Source organism: Embiotoca jacksoni, unplaced genomic scaffold, assembly GCF_022577435.1.
Source record: "Embiotoca jacksoni isolate LCO1_2020_lvr unplaced genomic scaffold, fEmbJac1.0.p SCAF_34, whole genome shotgun sequence".
Classification (NCBI taxonomy): Eukaryota; Metazoa; Chordata; class Actinopteri; family Embiotocidae; genus Embiotoca; species Embiotoca jacksoni.
In genome coordinates this window covers 556,934-577,508 of record NW_027185386.1, presented here as the reverse complement: position 1 = coordinate 577,508, position 20,575 = coordinate 556,934, and the positions used below count along the sequence as shown (strand labels likewise).

General features: G+C 43.4%; 2 protein-coding genes across 8 annotated transcripts; both read left to right on the top strand.

Annotated features, from left to right (window-relative positions):
* Positions 1-445: 445 nt before the first annotated feature.
* On the top strand, positions 446-8,633 carry ubtf (upstream binding transcription factor). 6 transcript variants are annotated; one of them, XM_069165501.1, is made up of 21 exons: positions 448-2,064; positions 3,777-3,835; positions 4,126-4,298; positions 4,393-4,476; positions 4,565-4,720; positions 4,801-4,865; positions 4,975-5,101; positions 5,179-5,289; positions 5,390-5,523; positions 5,605-5,746; positions 5,836-5,877; positions 5,985-6,092; positions 6,283-6,438; positions 6,520-6,666; positions 6,855-6,965; positions 7,053-7,141; positions 7,220-7,409; positions 7,499-7,546; positions 7,646-7,699; positions 7,795-7,914; positions 8,018-8,633. In XM_069165501.1, exons 2-21 carry the CDS (start codon positions 3,799-3,801, stop codon positions 8,123-8,125), a joined length of 2,202 nt encoding a protein of 733 aa, XP_069021602.1. In that variant the 5' UTR covers positions 448-2,064; positions 3,777-3,798; the 3' UTR covers positions 8,126-8,633. The 6 variants fall into 6 exon arrangements, with proteins under 6 accessions (XP_069021600.1, XP_069021597.1, XP_069021596.1 ...); XM_069165500.1 differs by having other exon boundaries at positions 449-2,064; positions 8,015-8,633; XM_069165499.1 differs by having other exon boundaries at positions 446-2,064; positions 6,855-7,141; positions 8,021-8,633.
* A 4,445-nt stretch (positions 8,634-13,078) lies between these two features.
* atxn7l3a (ataxin 7 like 3a) lies at positions 13,079-20,557 on the top strand. 2 transcript variants are annotated; one of them, XM_069165206.1, is made up of 14 exons: positions 13,079-13,276; positions 13,747-13,789; positions 13,897-13,996; positions 14,074-14,206; positions 14,309-14,480; positions 14,586-14,683; positions 14,776-14,798; positions 14,902-14,947; positions 15,309-15,346; positions 15,432-15,500; positions 15,612-15,655; positions 16,234-16,305; positions 17,344-17,474; positions 17,565-20,557. In XM_069165206.1, exons 3-14 carry the CDS (start codon positions 13,946-13,948, stop codon positions 17,789-17,791), a joined length of 1,104 nt encoding a protein of 367 aa, XP_069021307.1. In that variant the 5' UTR covers positions 13,079-13,276; positions 13,747-13,789; positions 13,897-13,945; the 3' UTR covers positions 17,792-20,557. The 2 variants fall into 2 exon arrangements, with proteins under 2 accessions (XP_069021307.1, XP_069021306.1); XM_069165205.1 differs by lacking the exon at positions 13,747-13,789.
* Positions 20,558-20,575: the final 18 nt, after the last annotated feature.

Here is a 20,575-nt window from a genome sequence, read left to right as displayed (position 1 = left end):
CACAGAAGTCATGTAAACTCCAACTTCTTAGTTCTTCGATCTGGAAAAGTAACATGGCGATACTGTTTAACTACTCTGTGCCTGGGTTCAAAAGTTTGTTTCGAGGGGACACAACTAAACAGCACACGGTTTGCTTGCTGCAGATGGAACAATTTACTCAGAGGTGCATTTTTATGCTTTATTCAAACCAGAGGTGATTAGAGTAAAGACTAAGTGTCAAAAAACAGACAGAGGAGCTTCAATAATACAAACGTTAAAGCAGTGACATATCAAAATGCATAAAAAATAAGACATTATGCAAGATTAAATGATTTGAAAAAAGTCAAACAAAATGCATGACCATAAACTATGAAATTAATTTTCAAACATGCTTTATTGTCATTATTATTTTTTTTTGTATCAAGTATTATTTGAGTTCATAGTGAAATTTTTCATCTCTTCAAGGTAAACTTGGCCGAACCAGTAAACTGCATGTATTTTACTGCCACAGATTTACTTTTCTACAGTTATTGTGACATCTTGTGCGACTGAACACAGTTTCTTAAACATTAATTTAATTATGTCGTCTTTATTTGTCCAAACCCTCTGAGTCTCCATACACAAAGTGCATATCGTTATTTTCGAGCATAGTTCGCATGTCTGTGCCTCCACGCGTGCACTGATTCCCATTTTTCCCACAGCAAGAGAACGCAGCACGGATTAACCAGGCCGACCGCCTGAAGTCATTTGTTCTGCGGATCGGACGGACCGGATTGGACAGCCGGAGGTTCCGCCCACAAACACACAAGGTGGAGTTGGAAGGAAAAAACATGCTGGTCCGAAATGAAGCGTTCAAACAGCCGCTTACAAATGACTAAAAAGAGGTGCAGAGCCATGTGAAAACAGCTCGGCCTCTGCGTGGAGACCATTCATCTGGCTCTCTGTGAAGTTTAAATCTGGCTTCGAGAAGTAAAAAAAACAACAAAAAAACTTTGGTAAAAAAAAAATTATGATTTATGTTTATTTTTTATTAAATTAAGGAAGTGGTTCAGATTAGGCCGTTTTGTTAAATTAGACAACCATGTGCACAAATTTCGGCTTTCATGTAACTACCAGCAACCTGATCAAATATTCGGGGGTGCAAACTCCGGCTGGAGATGTGACCGGTCGGCCTCCGGGAGTCCAAATACATCATCTCCATCCGTGTGTTCAAGACTCATCGGTGCGAGATCGGGAAAAAAAAGTGGATGTCTCGGCGTGGCGAAATGGTTGGATGGCGAGAGGAGAGCTTGCTGCGCGTTGAGTGGAGGGAGACGGGGGGGAAGGACCATCTCTGCGGGGACTGGGAGCCCAGGACCGACGGCGCAGTGCTGGCTATCGTTCAACCCTCCCCTTCTTCCTCCACAACGACACCGAGGTTCACGCCGTGAGACAGGTAAGCATGCTCGGTTTCATAATGCAGCGAGAGTGCGCGATAAACAAACCAGCAAAACCGCTAAAACGAACAAAAATACGCCTTAAATGTTTGTTTGTTTGTTTTCTGATAAAAGCGCCTCGCTCGGTCGCCGTCTTTGTCGTAGCGAGATAAACCGACCGCGGTGGCAGCGGCACAAGCGAGGTCGGCCATACCCGAATTTCTTGTCCCAAACAGCGGGGAAGAAAGCGGACGTAAGAGCCGGAGGTAAACGTGGTATTTGATTAAAATCTCACCCAGAGACACATTTCAAGCGAACCCCGTCATCGAAACTGGATTGTGTAGGCTGTAAGAGGGTATTTGCATGGGGGGGAAACACGGTGGTTTCCGCGCCGAGACCTCCATGCGGCTGTTGGCGGAACAGCCCGCCGCCTCTCGGTGAGCCATCAGGGATCTCCGTTTAATATCTCACCGTGCAGAGACTCGCCCTCTCTCTCCCCCTCTCTCTCTCACCGACGAGCCCAGAACCACCGACGACCGAGCTCGAAGAACCCGCCTTCTCCCCCTCGCTTATGCGCTTTTGGACCGAAGGGAAGGGAGTCTGCGACGCCCGGCTTTAGTGTTAAGCTCCGCTTTTCTGTGTTTGCAGTGCGGCAGCGGACCTCGTCACGGTAGGTTTCCGTCGCGGAGCCGCAGCATGGCGGCCCCGGAGCAGGGAGCCAGGAGAGCCGCGGACGTTTTTAACGTGTTTCCTCTTCAGCTTCTATTTTAACAATCTCGGTGCAGTTTTTAACGCAAAAAAAAAGTACTGCCGCCGAAACCGTTTATCAGCTGACGTTAAAAACGGTCTTCTTGGTAAAATAAGGTCGATGTTGTAACATTTTGGCCGTTAAAGATGTTTTCCTTCCTGCGCCTCCGCAGCTCCTCCAGCCCTCCGACACCGTGTCGGTGAACGCGGCTCTCCGGCGGATTACGACTCTTAAAGCTGCTTTCTGCGACGACCAAAAAAAACAATAAAAACCTTAACGGTCGCAAAATTATAGTCTGTAAATGTTTTTTAAATGATTTGTTGTAAACACCCGCCGCCGTTTATGTGCTCCGGGAGGTTCTTATTAGAGGCTTTGACATTTGATTACAATTTAAAAAATAATCTAAATGTTTGCTGTTTTTAAATATTTAGAAAAATGTCCGTTTTCAGCTTCCGTCGACGGCCCGGTTGTCCTTGTCCGGCGCCGTTGTTCCTCATCCATATGTTGTAATTATAATGACATTTAAAGATGTATTTGATGTTATAACCGGGTCCGGATGTACGTTGTGGCGGTTATTCAGTCACATTCATGGTGATATGGATGTTTTAATGCGGCTGGGTCGCTCGGACCCGCCGGGAAGCTGAAGGCCATCAAGGACAACACGAACAACGAGCAGCCGCCATCATGGAGCGCAGCTCGGCGACGCCTCGCTGAAGAATGCTCTCGGTTTTGCGCTCAAAAATTCCAGCATTAAACGCCCAAAAACCATGAATGAAACGGTCTGCCAGCACCCCTGAGACATTTATTAGCTGTTAATCGAGTTTTTAAATTTGATTTCCTCGCTCCTGCCTCGGTTAAACGTCGGAAGGAGAAGCTTATGGCGGAGCGGGATCCGCGTCCAGCGGTGACGAGGCGCCTCCGCCGAGTGGCGCATTTTGTGTGCAGTGCTTCGGAGCGACCATTCCTCCTTCTGTCGGAGACCGAAAGCAGATCCTCGTCCGTGGTCAGCTGGTCGCCTACAGCTGCCTGTCCGTCCACGTCCATTCGCTTCCTCCTTCCGTGGTTCCTCCCCAACCCTCCGCTCCGACTTAAAATCCTCCATTACCGAGCGGACCGAGCGAGAAAATGGTCGCTGCTGTTCGTCCGCGCTTCTTTCCGACTTGTGGAAGAAGGACACCGAACTAATGCGCCCAAATCCGGCTGGCGACATTTCGCTCGCCGGAGACGCGTGTTGCCGGAGCTAGTTGTGCTTATTGCAGCTCTCCGCAGTGTTATTTGAGATTTGAAGCCGTCACAAGCAGCAGCCTATGTCTCCTCATGGAGCGTCCAACGTTGAAGGGGCGGTGTGATGAACATAAACCATCATGTCGAGGGACATTTTCAGTCCTCCGCTGGAAATCACGTTTTTACTTGGAGATCGTCGATATTTAGAAAGCACCGTCAATCATATCGATCATGTCAAATTATAAATTACCGTTTTTAACTATACGTTATTGTCTTTTTTTTTTTTTTTTAATGAAGGTAAACAGCAACCTGAATATTCATGATTTATAATTGGTTCTCGTTTAAAGTTAATAGAAGATGTATGCTTGTTAATAAATCTTTCATAACATTTTTATTTTATTTTTTTGTAGATTCAACACAGTATACTCACAAATGAACGGAGTAATGGAGGCATCGACCCAAAGCCAAGGTGTGGTTTTAGAGATTTATTATGTTCTTGAACACTCTTAGGTTGTGAAGACAATTAAAACTGTTTTTCTATATTAATCCAACAGTAATTAGCATGTTTTACTGGTTCCTGTAAGATTTATGGAGATGACAATCTGAAATTAAAAACCAGAATTGATGATTCTAGTATTAATAACCCAACCTTAGCTTCATTAAATGGATATAATGCTGAAACATTTTAGACGCACTAAAGGACACTCGTATCTAATCGGATATGTGGAAAGGTCACTTTGTTCTTTGCCGTTATGTCAGTGTGGGCGCAGGATGACCTCTTAAAGCTGCTGGAGGCCATGAAAGTGGCGCTGCCACCGAAAGACCTGACCAAGTACAAAACATCGGAGTCCCACCTGGACTGGCAGAAGGTGGCCTTCAACTCCTACACAGCAGAGATGTGTAAGCAGAAGTGGCAGGAGGTCTCCAAAGAGGTGAGTCCCTTCATCAGGATAGGATGCTATTGATAGTGTTGATTGTCTGTTAAAAGCCACTGACTTGATGTATGTTTGGTTTTCTGTCCAACAGATTCGTAAATTCAGGACCTTAACAGAGATCATATTTGATGCTCAAGACTACATCAAGAACCCTTACAAGGGCAAGAAAATCAAGGTGAGTTAAAATCCAATATATCGCGTATTATTGGACAACCAGCTGTGAGTGGAGCTCAAGGCTGAAGTTTCCTGCTAATTATCCACAGAAACATCCAGATTTCCCCAAGAAGCCTTTGACTCCATACTTCCGTTTCTTCATGGAGAAGAGGGCCAAATACGCAAAGTTGCACCCCGAGATGAGCAACTTGGACCTCACTAAAATCCTCTCCAAGAAGTACCGGGAGCTGCCGGACAAAAAGAAGGTCAGTCAAGACGACCGCGTTTCACCTTCATGCCGTTAGATTCAGTTCCAAACTTTAACATTTTATTTTCATGACTGCAGAAAAAATACGTTGAAGACTTCTTACGAGACAAGGAAACATTCGTGCTGAGCATGATGAAATTCAGGTGAGATTAATTATGGAAACTATTTACAAACAATTGGTATATTCAGCCCGCAGCATCATAAGAGATGAACACTGTGCTTAAAAGGATTGATTCATGGTGTGTAAAACAGGGAAGAGCATCCAGACCTGATGGAGAGCATGACCAAGAAAGGGTCCAACGTCCCAGAGAAGCCCAAGACGCCCCAACAGTTGTGGTACAACCATGAAAAGAAGGCCTTCCTGAAGATACACCCAGACGTAAGCGCTCACACCACACAGAATCAAACTGTAATCGTGTCGTACTGGAGATGTTAACTGTGTTTGTCCGACGCCAGGCGACCACCAAAGACATTAAGGACAGTCTCGGCAAACAGTGGACGCAGCTGTCTGACAAAAAGAGGCTCAAATGGATCGCCAAGTCCCTGGAACAGCAGAAGCAGTACGAGGTGAGACGGTCGTCATGGAGACATGTCATATGAAATGAAAGTCTTACAGCTGCTTTTTTTTTTTACCCGCGTTAACTGTGTGTGCGTTTGCAACCTTCAGGAGACGATGCGGGAGTACATGCAGCAGCACCCCGAGGTCAACATGACCCAGGAGACCATCATGAAGTCCACCCTCACCAAGGCGGAGAGGCACCTGAAGGACAAATCCGACGGCCGGCCCGACAAACCTCCTCCGTGAGTCCCGGCTGCAGACGCTCATTCGACTGGTTTTTATTCCACTGTTATTTAGACTTGACGTCGTTTCAACGCTTTCAGAAACGGTTACTCGATGTTCTGCGCCGAGCTCATGTCTAGCATGAAGGACGTTCCCAGCACGGAGCGCATGGTGATGTGCAGCCAGCGCTGGAAGCTGCTGAAACAGGGCGAGAAGGACGGCTACCAGAAACGCTGCGAGCAGGTGAGATGGGAAATCATCGAGTCGAGACCTGGGAAAATCAAATCCAAAAATAAATCAGTTTCCACTCGACTGTCATGTTTGTTTTTCAGAGGAAGAAGGAATACGAGATCGAGATGAACAGATTTCTCAGCGTAAGTCTTTTTTTGAGTTTGTGTCTTCTAGCCATCACCGTGTGTTTATACTTTTTTACTGGACGGGTTTCTTATGTATATTTGTTCTGCTGTGTGGACATCCGTAGAGTTTATCAGAGGAGGAGCAGCAGCGGGTCTTGGGTGAGGAGAAGTTTGGTTTCAAGAAGGGCGGAGCCAACAGTCCTGCCGCCAAAAAGAAAAACTCTAAAGCGAAGGTGAGACGAGGAGTTTCTCCAGAGCAAACCAGGGGTTCAAGTCCGTTTTGTTCGTCATGATATAGCCTAAAAAAACCAGGACTTGCGTTCAGGTTCTGTTTGTTATAATGTTAAACAAAAAAAAAAAACATGTTTACATCCGCTGTAGTTTTTTGACCTTAATGATATTCTCTCATCTTGTAACCCGCAGCCCAACCCAGAGAAACCCAAGAGGCCCATTTCAGCCATGTTCATATTCTCTGAGGAGAAGCGTCCCAAGCTGCATCAGGAGCGGCCGGACCTCTCCGACAGCGAGCTCACACGACTGCTGGCGCGCATGTGGAACGAGCTGCCGGACAAGAAGAAGGTAACGGGTCCAGTCCAGCCGGATGATGTACGGGCAAACTGTCACGGCAGCTGACATATGCTCTTTATGTCTACGATTCAGGAGAAATACAAACGTTTAGAAACGGTCCTGAAAGCAGAGTCGGAGAAGAAGGAGAAGGAGGATCGCAGCCGTCTGCCGGATCCGCCCAAAACCGCGCAGGACATCTGGCAGCAGAGCGTGATCGGAGACTACCTGGCCAGATTCAAGGTGCACGGGACGCCCAGTCTCAGCAACACAAAACCCACACTTATATTTTACCATCACATTATTTAGCCACTGACAAGAAAATAATAGCACATCACAACACCAGAATACAAGTTTAGAAATACAGTACGGGAACTCAAACTGCTGTAATTCTGTAACAGGTGTTTATCATGTGATCCTGTGCTTTTCAGTCCGACCGGCCGAAGGCACAGAAAGCGATGGAAATGACCTGGAGCACCATGGAGAAGAAAGAGAAGATCATGTGGATCAAAAAGGCCGCAGAGGACCAGAAAAGATACGAGGTCGGAGGAGATCGCCGAGAAATCCACAACATGTGTTTTTACAGAAGCCGGCGAGAGCTAACGTGTCGACTTCTCTGTCCTCCACAGAGAGACCTGTGCGAGATGCGCTCTCCTGCTGCCGCCATCGCTTCGGGGAAGAAGATGAAGTTTGAGGGCGAACCCAAGAAACCTCCATCGTAAGTTTGACACGTCCAAGCGTGTCCGTTCCGCCTCTTCAAACCAGCAAAACCCTGACGTTTGATTTTGCTCCCTAGAAACGGATATCAGAAGTTCTCTCAGGAGATGCTGTCCAACGGAGAGCTCAACCACCTCCCCATGAAAGAGCGGATGACGGAGATCGGCAGCCGCTGGCAGAGGCTACCGCTGAAGGAGAAGGACCGCTACAAGAAGATCGCCGAGGAGAAGCAGAGGCAGTACAAGGTCCAGCTGGAGCAGTGGCTCGCTGTAAGAACTTCTGTTGTTTTGGTGGCGAAAGGGAAGATATTTATGAAAAAAAAATCCTCACCTTAACCAACACTTCCATCTTTCCACAGAGTTTGTCTTCACAAGAAAGAAACACCTACAAAGAATATAACTCACAAGTAAGTCCTCTTTTACTCTTGTCACAGCTCTCATGCACTTTTCTTTCTTTTTCGCATCTTTCTCTGATAAATGATTGTTTATTTCCCTCCATGTTACAGAAACGGAGAACAACAGCAAAACCAGGAGGCCCCAAAGCAAAGTCCAAGAAATCGGTGAGTGCGACGCCTTCGTTTCTTTGACTCGCGTGTGAATGTCTGTAAACACTCGTGTTCATCGGCCTCGCCCAAAAAATCATCTCTTCTCGCAGGAAACCGAGGAGGAGGAGGACGACGAGGATGAGGACGACGATGACGACGAGAAGGAGAAGGCTTCCTCTGAGGCGGACTCGTCCAGCGAGGAGGAAGACGACGACGACGACGACGACGACGTGAGTGACATCCCTCGACGCTAGCGTTCAGAAATAAAGACAAGAAGTGGGTGAAGATTTTGTTGAATATATTTGTGTTGTTTTTTTTATCGTTTTAAAGAAGGAGGGTGATGACGAAGACGAGGACGAGGCGGAGGACAAGGAGAACAAGTCTGAGGACAGCAGCAGCGAGTCAAACTCGGGGGGGTCGTCGGACTCCGATTCGGACTGAAAAAGGGGCGACGGAGGGGCGACGTCATCCCGAGACAAACTGAGCAGCTGAGCTGAGCCAAGAGTCCAGGGAGCTCTGCCACTGTGCCAACCCTGCTCTCCTCCCACCACCAGGGGGAGCCCCTGCACCGCCTCATCCATTTCACACTCACCCACTTTATGTTGCTGCGCTGGTAATCTGTTGTCAAGGAGGGACCCCCCTCCCCCGCCCCCCCCAAAAAAATCTGTTGAATTCCCTCCCCGGTGTGACGGTCGTCTCACAGCACGGGCCGCTGACACGAACCCAAAAACAGCATCCCACTGGTTTGGTGATGTCACAAACATTTCTGCAGCTGGTTTCAATCCCGACTCCCAAGTTTCGATCGGTTTAAGGTTAAAGTTTTAAAAGCGAAGGGTGATCAATGACCCTCTGGTGGTTGTTTTAGTTGAAGATAAAGTGGCACGAGTTGTGAACAGGCTTTCTTCGAGCCAAAGAACATAGTACGGTGGATATCTTTAGGGCAGTGGGAGGGGGGGGGGGGGGGGGGGCTGCGTGGGGGGGGGGGGGGTTTGAAAAAAATTGCACTCTTCAGAATGTTTCCTTTTTCTTGTTTTATTTTTTCCAGAGCGTTGTCACGTTGTTCTCTAGTCTCTACTTCTGATGTAGATTTTATGATTTGGTTCTTAAAGAGGTGGTATTTTTTCAGGAAAAACAAAAAAAAAATCAAGCCATTATGAATGTGTTTTTGTTGCTGGAAAATTTCCGAAAACCTGTTACATACTCATGTTTTCATTATAAAGTGTTCATCCCACCACTTTGGACTTTTCATGTTTTATTGTTTTTACAACACTGAATCAAAGTGGATGCATTGAGGCCTTTTGATACTCAACAACATAAAAACTAAAAGGAAAACTGCCACATTAACAGGAAATTTACAGATTTTGTTGCACCGTGACGACAACAGCTGTGATTTGAGGTGTTTTAAAGTGACATTGATTTCGTCTAACACTCAACTAAATTTTCTAAAATTGATTTTTCATGTTTCATTGAATTTCCACATCTGTATCTAAATAAAGCGCACACATAAAACACGAGAGCAGTGATTACATATTTTACTGAGGCACGTAGGGACTGTGAGGAAACACAGATTCTCGATATCCAGTCTGACCTTAATGTGCTTCTTTCATTGTTTCAGCTTGTTTACAGTTTATTCTTTTTGTCCTTGCTGTAATCTACAGGCTAATCTGTGCCTTGAGAAATTTATTCTATCCTTCCTCTGAATAACAATTCTTCATAAACTTGTTTCAATTTATTCAAAATGTTCCCATAAATTCACAAATGTAGTTTATTTACACCAAAAAACTAACAAATAGTTTGGGCTTCCAGATACTCTTGTACATACTGGTCAGACTTTCTATTCATTTAATTTAGATCATCTTATAGTGATTATTCTTACTTTGAAAGGTCATCGGTGTCAAAAGCGCTTGATTACATCAACTGAGCTTCTCGTATTTTAAAACATCAAAAGTCCAGTTGGGTTGAATACGTTCCTCGGCACTGCAGGATCCATTGCCATGTGTTTGTCACCTGACATTTGTCATTTATCTAAACTTACATGTCTCATAGTTCATCAGTCCATCAGTCTTAAACAATTTCATTTGACTCGGTTAATTCAACATTTGTTCTCCACATTTAAAGCTCAGTGTTTTTAAAGAACTCTGAAACCGCTGTTTTACATTTCGTTCACAGTTAGTTTGAATTCGTTAATAGCTTTGTGTTAATTGTGAGCAGTTGTGTTTTTGATCCATCTGGATTCGTTGTGGATGTTGAACTGAATGGTTCCATCTCTTTTTTTTTTAATTGTATTTTTATTTCAAGTTTGTCTTGGAATTTTAATGGTATTGACTGTAATCCGTACGGGTTTTAGTCGGATGCTTATCCCAAAAAAAGAAAAAGTGTGTACTTAATGTAAATCTGTCCCTCTGTGTGAGCGTGCACAGAACTCTGTATATAAGACGTGTGTGTGTTTCTTTGCTTTAACGTGTGCTGTTTTTTGCCGTTTCGTTGCATACCATGATGAGACTGCAGCGTGCATGTATGTGCCTGTCGGGACGTCATACCAACACCATGAATGTAGATATTGTTAAATCTTAGAATTTTTTTTTCTTCCTCCAAAGGTCTTTGCTGTCAACGCATTGACTGCCTGAAAACGGACGAGACCTCCGTGACTTGGTCTCCAGACAGATTGAGTTCATGGCAACTATTAATAATCTATTAGTTAGGAACTGATTTATGAATTTCATCAGACTGAAACAAAACCAGCGTGGATTATTTAGATATCTCGGGGAGGGAAAAGGAAAGTCATTCCTTATGTTAATTGATGGAAGTTTGTAAAAAAAAAAAAAAAAAAAAGAAGAAGAAAAAAAGGGATTTGGGGAACTGAGTTGCCAGTGAACTTGGGGTAAAATAAAAATTAAAAAAAAAACTAATTTTTTTCTGTAAATACTGTTTTTGTATTCAGTGCTTATTGTTTTGTTAGTACTGTTAATTTGGCGAGCCCTCATCTGTGATTGCTGAGGCCAGTGAGTCGTTCACTGACGGGGGAGAAGTTTTGGTTAAATTCACCTGTTTTAGTTGTTTCTTCTCTCCCTTCTGTTGGTTTCTAGAGATATCTACGACAGCAAAGCTTTACAAGTTTGTACTGCTGATCATTTGACAGAATTTGATGTTTTCTATAGCTGAGGGTGTTCTTATGTCCTTGTAGTTCAAGTATTTGGGCAAATAAAAAAAAAAAGATCTTTAACAGTTAGAAGTGTGTCTTCTGTTTTATAAGGTTTTTCTATTACTTGTGTCTTTTTACAACCAGGCAGTGTTTAACAGACAATATGTTTATGGGTTGCTACCAGTTCAAAAAAAAAAAAAAAAGTGCTTTTCCTTTTTCACATGCCAGGTTGTTTTTTCCGTTTTTCGTTTGTCAGCAGGATTACAGTAAAACTACCTGCTGGATTTCCATGAAAATTGGTGGACGGGTGAAGTACGGCCCGACGAAGAACACTTTACATTTTGGAGCAGATCTGAATCAGGAATCAGATCCATGAGTAGTTTTTCACTTTCAATAACATTACAAGATGGCGGCACCTGGCTTACTAAATGCAGTACATCATAAAATCCAGCATTATGTGGCAGTAAAACATCGGCCATTTTATAAATATGAAGACTCCAAAGTCACACATACCAGGGACTTTTCTGGGATAGATACACATGTACTTGCTTAAACTGAATACAGCAGGCAGCCAATATGGAGAGCTCGTGGTTTCAAAGTTCCTTTCTAGTTTGAGTTATTTTAGTTCACCCAGTATTTCCAAACAAGAAATTATCACTGAAGTGTCAAAAATGAACCAAAACTATATTTAAATCTCTCTCCTATTAGGATTCCCTATTCAGTTTAATCTGTGTCCCGTGTTTGGGAAAAACAAATACTAAATGACAATGTTCAAGTCATGGGCTAAAATAAGGCCCCTGTAATATCTGGTGAAACTGAGCTTTAGTGGTGTAAACTCTACAAATTCCCATCAAACTAGAAACCAGCTGTCACACTAAACCTGTAGCTTTCAGTCGTCATTCAGTTTTATAAGTTTGGGAAATTTCCTTTCCGCTGTCAAGTAGACAAAGCATGAATCTACAAAGATTAGACAACAAATAAATGATTTCCACAGTTTGTTGTGGGAAAAGCTTGAGTGGCCGTGACTCTTCAGACCTGAAATGAACTGAATGAATGAACTGTGAGCGTCCTCACTCATCATGGCGGGAGAGGAGCAAACCCCTCCTGCCACTATATGAACCTGTTCATGGTTTGAAATGAAACACTCAACGTTTACATGTCAGTGCAACGTTCAGGTGTCCACATACTTTTGGCCACTTATTTCACCGATGACCTCATTCAACCACTCAGACTCAACAAAGTGATACCAGATAAAGAGCGAAAATGTAGTGTTCATTTATTGATGTCTGAGGTGGAAGGTAAACGTTAAGTACACCATTAAGAGCGGAAGTAGGCGAGCTGTGCCTTCAAAATAAATTCATCAAAAGGGACTTTGCGTTTCACACAAATCTTCCAGCAACTGTGAAACCTGCGGATTGAACAAGATTACAAGGGTGACTTCTGTCTGCAGGATGGTTTGTTAACGTCTTTTGAAAATGAACGGTGTCAAAACAGCAGGAACATCAACACGTCTGGCCTATTAACACAGCAGAACTGCACAATGGTGAAAGATATAAAAGGCAAATAGTTTGTTCCACCACTTGTTATATAATTAATTATGTAAACATTACTGGGTTGTTATTTCTGATTCATTTTAAGGTGTTTAACCGAAGCTGGTCCAGATGGAGCTCTTTGAAACCACTTTGTGTATGTTTTAGCATTTCATTATGTTCCATTACATCTTTTTTGGGGGGTTAAAATGATCATGTGCTTTTTATCCAAAACCAATCTTCAAAGTCACCAGTTTAGTTGTCAAACAAATGGAGTTAAGTAAAAATGCAACTTTGCTATTGGCTCACTGGAAAGAGGGAGAGATTCACAAACACATGCAAAGAGGGGATTAAAACAATTACACAATACAACATGTTTCTATGACCTTGGAGTTGTAACACTTAACATTTGACCCAATAATACAATAATATATTGCTGACAGCAGCATAATATGGATTTTGAATGTTTTCACTTTTGATAGGCTTCGTACATTTTGTTACAGATAGTTTTAAATTGAGGAATTTTACTTATAATCCATCATATTTCATGTTAATCTGAGTCATTAAGTGGTTTAAATACTCCTTCCAGCGCAGGTGATGTTTGGCGTTACATGCGTTTTATCCAACTCGCTTTACATGTGACAGGTCATCCTCGGAAGCTGGGCTTTTATTTTTGAAGTTAAAACCGGAAGGGGTTTGTTTTCCGCGTCATTTTGGTCTCGCGCCGCTGGCCTGCTCGGTGTCGGTTGAACGAGCCGACGAACAACAAACACTTTTCACGGCTCTGTTCTTCCTGCGTCGTGAACGATGGCGGCGGCGGAGGACCGGACTTCTCGTTGACGGTTTCGTGCGGACGGACTCGGTGACGTCGCCTCCCTCGGTGGACGTGCCCGGTTCAGGCGGAGGTGCCGGTATGACTCGGTAAGAGGAAACGGGAGAAATAACGTCGCTACATTGTTTCTGTTTTTCTTCCTGTCGGAGAGACGAGCGACCAGAAACCGACAACCCGACAACCTTTCAGCCGCATTGAGCGAACAAACTGCCATTTACCTGCATTCATGTTCTACTAACGGCAGCTTATATCTTCTTTTTACATTTGATCTTTAACATTGAATTGTTCTCTGTTTCCATCGATCTTAAAATAGACATTTAACACGTTATATTCACGCTTATTTGAGTGCAGTTGGACAACATTAATACAGAAGTAAAACATTCATTTCCACCGTAACATCGAGTTCAGGTGTCTGGCATTGAACGGTGTGTTAGTCGGGATATTCCTGTCACTGATGTGGTCAGGTTGGACTTGTTTGTTTGTACTTTTATTTTACAGGATAAATGTTTCTTATTCTGTTAAATTCACCTATTCATGTATATGTTCTGCTCTTCGGCAGGATGAAGGTAGAGCTGCAACAAGTGTCCATACCTTCTTTAAAAGTATGCATTTTATTTTGAAATCAGTTTGCCCCCCTAAATCTGTCACCTGCTGAATTACTGACCATCATGTGATTGTGATTTCTATCTTGCATGTTGTAAATCCACAGGTCTGCACCTTATTACCCTGCTATCAAGATTTCCAATACAGATTTTCAAATGAAAATGGAGGATATGCCCGTCTCAGGCCCAGACAACACCAAGCTGGAGGTGAAGCAGGCACACGTCACAGCCAGCACATGTTTCTTGTATGTATCTTGTGTAACATTATATTTTTCCTGTTGCAGGCCTTGGTCCAGGACATCTACTCTGAGCTGGTGGAAGATGCCTGTTTGGGCCTGTGTTTCGAGGTGCATCGTGCGGTGAAACAGGGCTATTTCTTCTTGGATGAGACCGACCAAGAGAGCATGAAGGAGTTTGGTTGGTGCCGTGGATTTCCTCATTTGTTCTGGTCCATTTGTCTTTGGTGTTTTTACTTAATACAATATGTGCTTCTTTTTGTTTTCTTTTTACTTCCTCCAGAAATTGTGGATCAGCCAGGAGTGGACATATTCGGGCAGGTGTACAATCAGTGGAAGAACAAAGAGTGTGAGTGTCCCAACTGCAAAAGGCTGATTGCAGCTTCTCGCTTCGCTCCGCACTTGGAGAAATGTCTCGGCATGGGACGCAACAGCAGCCGCATCGCCAACCGCAGGTCGGTCGGTGGAGGTCGTTCAGGACCGGTTGTTGTCCAACGTTTTACATGAACATCTGATCCGATTATTTGATCTGTGATTGGTTTTTTTCCTGCTTTTAACAGGCTAGCCAGCAATAACAACATGAGCAAATCGGAGAGCGACCAGGAGGACAACGACGATCTGAATGACAACGACTGGTCTTATGGGGCAGAGAAGAAAGGTGAGCGTTTTAAAATGATTGAATCTCTGCTGTGCAGGTAAACTTAAGGTTTCTTACACATAATAAAAACATCTCTTGTGTCCTTTTTGCAGCCAAGAAGAGAAAGTCCGATAAGGTATGTTTATTCTTTATTCGCATTTGCTGACAGTATTGGAGTAAAAATATCTTTTCATGTTCATAATAATGTTATTTTAATCTTAACATTGTTCTTTGTGCAGAATCAAAATTCACCGAGAAGATCCAAAACTCTGAAACACAAAAATGGTGAGCATATCAGGTCTTTTAGTTTCTAGTTTAGTGAGGAGGTTTTGGTCCCTACTGTTTTCTGGACATGGGTCAATGGTCGCAGTAGTTCCTAGACTTTGTCACAGGAAGTAGAATATGGACACCTGCTAGTGTGCAATACAAACCACAGTGAAGTGAACACAGCATCGGTGTTAGCACCAATATTTGCTGTGTAGCCGCGAGCTAGCTTCCAAGACTATGACTTCAGATGGTTGGAAACCCTCCTGATTGTGACTTGAAATATTCATCATTTGTGCTTTGATGAAGATGCTTTACAAGCCAATTTCAATTAGGTTTTAATGGTGTGAATAAAGAGGATCACTATTTGTTGTTTTTCCAGGTGATCTCGGGAGTAGCGTCACTTTGGAGCCTTACAAGGTAACAAATCTGGACCGCGACATCACAAAGTATTTGCAAAGTTTTTATTGCATTGTGCACGTTCTTAGTCTTTCTCTCCTTTCAGTACAACTACAACACCGGCATCAGTTACGAGACTTTAGGCCCCGATGAAGTCAGATCTCTTCTAACGACGGTGAGAAACTGTCATGAAAGCGCCCGAGCATGAAGATCTATTCGTCCTCTTTTGGTTCTCCTGTTTGAATTATTCAGATATTGATCAATCATGTGTTTTTTGTTTCTATAGCAATGTGGGGTGATCTCTGAGCACACCAAGAAGATGTGTACCAGGTAATTACTGGAATTACAGAGCAGTGATTCATTATTTACGCTCCGTGCTCCGGTGCAGGTCTCGTGTGGGACGTCGCGGCGTAGTTTCAGGTAACGTAACATCTGTCTTGACGTCGGCGTCACCGCCTGAAGAAAATCCAGACTGAGGTCGGCGTGTTCATGTCACATCGTTCTTTCTGTCAAAGTAAATCACTCAGAAATGATGTCTCAAACTTGACAGTGAGGGAAATGTGTGAACATGATCAGTGTCCTTTATGGATGAAAGTGATCGTGTATGTCGGGACTTACTCGGGAACACAAGTGGCAACTCAAATTTCATTTTACTCAAAGTTCTTCTGGACCTTTTATTGACTTGAACACCAAAACTACGAGACCGCGGAGGACACCGTCAATGACCAACCTCTTAATATTTCATAACCTTTAACAGCCGTCTGATTGGTCACTGACTGTGTCCCAGCAGTCCGTCTCACCCCCCACCCCACCCCACCCCACCCCACCCCTAAAGCTGTGTGGTGGTGGGTGTGTGGGGTGGCCGACAGCCGGGGGGGGATGTATAATGCCACCTTGTGTCCCACCAGGTCTCAGCGATGTCCCCAGCACACGGACGAACAGAGGAGGGCCGTCAGGGTGTTCCTCCTGGGCCCGTCCGCGTGAGTTCCCCCCCCCCCCCTCCGACTCAAAAGTGTGTTTAACGGAGGTGGTGTTTGTGTTGTGACCCTGACGGCGCAGGTGTTCGCTGTTGTCGGTTCAGGCGGCCTCGGCCCGAGACGTGCTGCCGCTCGGTGTTGTGCGGCTGCTCTGTTCCGCCAGCGTTGTGACTGACCTCTAAAACTAACGTTAACAGGAGTGTTGGGGTTCAGTAGATTAACACAAGAGGGTTTTCTGGTCCAGTGAGAAGCACCTGTTTCAGTCAGCACAAAGGTCTCCAAAGTCTTTAGCGACGTTAGAAAAACTTTAGAAAATGTCCATCAGTGTTTATTCAAACATTTACATTATTTTACGGTGGAATTTTAAGGGCATACTATATACAGAAAATCATTTTCACAAGTATCCAGTTTATCATTGAAATATCGACAGACTTGTCAGTGATATCATGAACTTGGAGTAAATAATTGTCATTCTTTTGTCGTTGATATTCACCTGTTGGAACCATAGTGACTTTACCAAAATGATAAAGTGAATCATCAAATGTGGCTCTTTTAAGAAGTGACTTCAGCACGTGATAGCTAAATCCATTTATTTAAAGTGGAGAATCACCAAGTAACACGAGTTCAGTAAACTTTACATTTTCAAAGAATACACAGACCAGAAGGTACACAAAATAATACAAGTAAATTAAAACAGATGCATTAAAACATCAGTGTTAAATACATGTTAAAATGAGACATAGTAGCATAGAAATACATGGCGAGTAGAGGAGAGCAGTGCATCATGGGAGGTCCCCCAGCAACCAAGTCCTATAGCGATGGTTCAGGATCAACTGAGCGAGCACTAACTATAAGATTTATCAAATAGGACAAGGAAAGGGACCAGAAAGCTAAAAACTACAAATCCACCGTGTGAATTTTTTTCTCTTTAAATCTGTTTTTGAGAACATTGAGTCACACAAGGACATTACAAATAAGGACATTTGTGAGTATGTGAAGTTGAACTCCTTTGAAAGTGTGTCTGTGGGTTTGGTGTAACAGGCCGGCGCTGCCCGACGCCGTGGTGGAGAGCGAAGGCTTCGACATTTCAGACGGACAGACCTTAATGAGCCGTCTGCAGTGGGAAGACTCCCCCGACATCTCACCCGCTGACTCGGCTTCATCTAAAGCCAGTAAGGAAAAGGACCTTCGGTACACTTTAAAGTCTGTGTTTGATCAAACTTCCAGCCAGCTCCATGAATCCATTTTTATCCCTCTCACAGGCACCAACCATTCAGATTCGAGGAGGCCCAAGAAGAAGAAGAGGCCCTCTCTGGGTTTGAACAGTGGAGGAGGAGGAGGAGGAGGAGGAGGAGGAGGAAGTGCAGGTCTGACTGGAGGCGGCAGCAGCAGCAGCGTCTCTCAGAGTAACATCAGTTTATCGACCAAAAAAAAGCGCCCCAAACTCTCGGCACCTTCTCTTTCCAGTATCTACGACGACCTGAACTAGACGCGCCCCGTTTGTCAGAGCAGCTCATGCCTCCTCTGTGAAGTTCCTCCTTTCACACCGAGATCTTCAGGTTTGAGCAGGACGGGATCAAACTTAACTTAGTAGTTCTTTCATCATTCGGCATCTACATTTGAAAAGATTTCTCCTTCAATATTATGAACGCAGTGCTCTAAGAACTGTGGTCAGTCAGAGTCCAGTCTGAGCAGCTGCAGGTATGTAAACCAACAATTTACATTCTGTTGTTCAGCTCATTATTATTTATATCAGCATAATATCTCCTTCAGGTGCAAATCAAGATGAACACCTGATGCATTCAAGTGACACAGTGAAGTTCTTCTTCATCAAACTTCCAACCAATAAAGGACCATCACCAGACTGTTGCCACAAAGAAGGATATTATGTCATAAAAATAAAAATGTTATCAAATTATATGGATAATATTAAAGAGCCCCTTCAGACAGATACTGACAGACATCGAAATACTCTTCTTAGAACAATGATGTCTGTCCATAGTTTTTCCACAAAAAGCAGTTCAGTTATTTTTAAACTTTAAGTGATATCAACCCATTTTCCCTCATTAGAAATCCCTGAAACTATAAATACAACAAATATATCAGTGTTTGTGCACTGAGCGTTTGTGCTTCAAATTTCCACACTTGTTTAAGTAGAAAATTGGACCGGGACGACCTTTAAACTATTTGTGATGTCACAAATACTGCTCGTAGGCCCGCCCCTCTTTTTAAAATCAGACTTTTTTAATGAGCACAACGTAACTTTGCACTTTAATCTGATGATTGTGAAAACAACCGTCTGGTTTTAAACCTCTGCTGTGAAGCTCAAACATTCAACTGTAGGAGCAAAAAGAAAAAAACATTTTTGAGCGAATTGGGACTTTAAGATTTCTCTTCGGTTCAAAAACAGCCACAGAGGCGTTTGCATAAAAGCTCTAGGATTTATTAGAAATTAGTTTCATTACTTAAAAACTAAATTTAGAGGCAGAGGGTCTTCTGTAACACCTGGGTTTATATATAGTGACATAATCTCCCCCAAACATCTGAATGCCTGATAATTGTTTTCCATAATCTACTTCAGAACTTTAATTTGCCATATTCAGTCTAAAAAGTCTTTATTTTTTCTTGTTTGCTTATGTTTGAACCCACGTGAGACATCATGAAAAGATCCTATATTCTATATGTAGTTTTGTGAGACCTTCAGGTACTCTTGATGTCATTGATGACGTTCCTCTTCTTATTATTCGAACAACACTTGGCACTCGTATACTGGAGTACTCATCCGTGGCTTTTTAATTCGAGCATTGTATTGCACAGTTTGTGTGTGTGTGTGTGTGTGTGTGTGTGTGTGTGTGTGTGTGTGTGTGTGTGCGTGTGTGTGTGTGAGTGTGTGTGTGTGTGTGTGTGTGTGTGTGTGTGTGTGTGTGTGTGTGTGTGTGTGTGTGTGTGTGTGTGTGTGTGTGCGTGCGCGTGTCATCATTTCTATTTTCACAAAACTATGGTTCCTAGAATGTGACATTTTTGTGAAAGTACGTGAAATATTTAACGTTATTCGTTTACATGAACAACATATTTAAGTTTGTCACTGCGTACGTGGTGGCGTGTATATTATGTTTTTTTGATATTGGGTGAGGAGCCCAGGAGGCTCATGTACAGTCCGCCGTGTTTGTACGAGGCGGAATCATGAATCTCGTGTGTTTTTCGGCTTTATAGACGACGTCGTACATCAGTGCTGCAGTTCTGCTTGTTGTTCAGGATCATGAGCGGTAAAGTGTGAATCCCGTCAGCCTGTAACCAGCGATGTCTGATGAGATGTTTTAAAAAGCGTAGAGATCAGAATCTTGTTGATGTCTTAGAGAAGCAGCTTGTTTTTTTCATGTAAAAATGGGCTTCTGAAACCCAACAACTTTATTTACTGCAGTTCTTACTGAGGAATCAGAGCTGTGCAGGAGAACACCAGGAGGTTATATTTTATTTGTATGCAGCAGTGGACAATTTAGGGATTGTACAAAAATTATTTGCGGGAGGGTTCAGAAAAGAGGGAGGCGGATGTATATTCCTTTAGAAGTGCTCGTTAAGTGTTTTATTTTATTTTTTTGAATTTTCCCCAAAGCATTCGACTTTTTGAAACTTTCCAAAACCGATGATCTGACATTGACATGCACTTCACGCCATGCTGTGTGGAGGTGAGAACAGTTGGTTTTAACCTGTCTCTGGCTATGTTTGCTTTTCCCCTTTTTTCGGTCAGCTGTTTGTGCCATTTTCACGTGTACTTTCTTTCTTTTAAACAAATCAAACGATGTGATTCAAGCCCTCCCTCCACCCTGATCATTTTCATACAGTCCCTGAAGAAACATTCATTCAGTTATTCTTTTCGTCATGAACGCGACAATCTGTCAAAGCCGGATTTAATTTCCATTCCAGTTGGAAACATATTTGTTTGTGTAAAATCCTGCAGCAGCACTGAGCTTGAATCCTGTCCAGTAAAAGTCTTGTAAAAATGTGCACTAACGATTATTGAGATGATTTGATGCTGATGCCACTTCCTGTGAACGAAGCCGATGTTCTTCTCGTGGCTCTTTGTGTATCTGTGCAATGACAAACAATACAATGCTGCGTGTTTCTGATGTTTTCAAGCACAACGAGTGCGCGTGTGAACGACTTGTATGTGAACATTGTCATAGATTTAGGTTATTTTTCTTCACTGCCGTGCATACTGATGTTTGTACACAAATAAATACGCAGCGTATCTAAAGAGTCATTTCTTTAGACC

Bases quoted from the DNA above. Each gene is read 5' to 3' on its own strand.
- ubtf (XM_069165495.1), top strand. From the start codon at position 3,799: ATGAACGGAGTAATGGAGGCATCGACCCAAAGCCAAG. The intron at 5,878-5,984 runs GTAAGTCTTTTT...GGACATCCGTAG, and splicing joins AGATGAACAGATTTCTCAGC to AGTTTATCAGAGGAGGAGCA. The intron at 7,547-7,645 runs GTAAGTCCTCTT...TCCATGTTACAG, and splicing joins ACAAAGAATATAACTCACAA to AAACGGAGAACAACAGCAAA.
- atxn7l3a (XM_069165205.1), top strand. The intron at 15,347-15,431 runs GTAACAAATCTG...CTCTCCTTTCAG, and splicing joins TCACTTTGGAGCCTTACAAG to TACAACTACAACACCGGCAT. The intron at 17,475-17,564 runs GTAAGGAAAAGG...TCCCTCTCACAG, and splicing joins CTCGGCTTCATCTAAAGCCA to GCACCAACCATTCAGATTCG.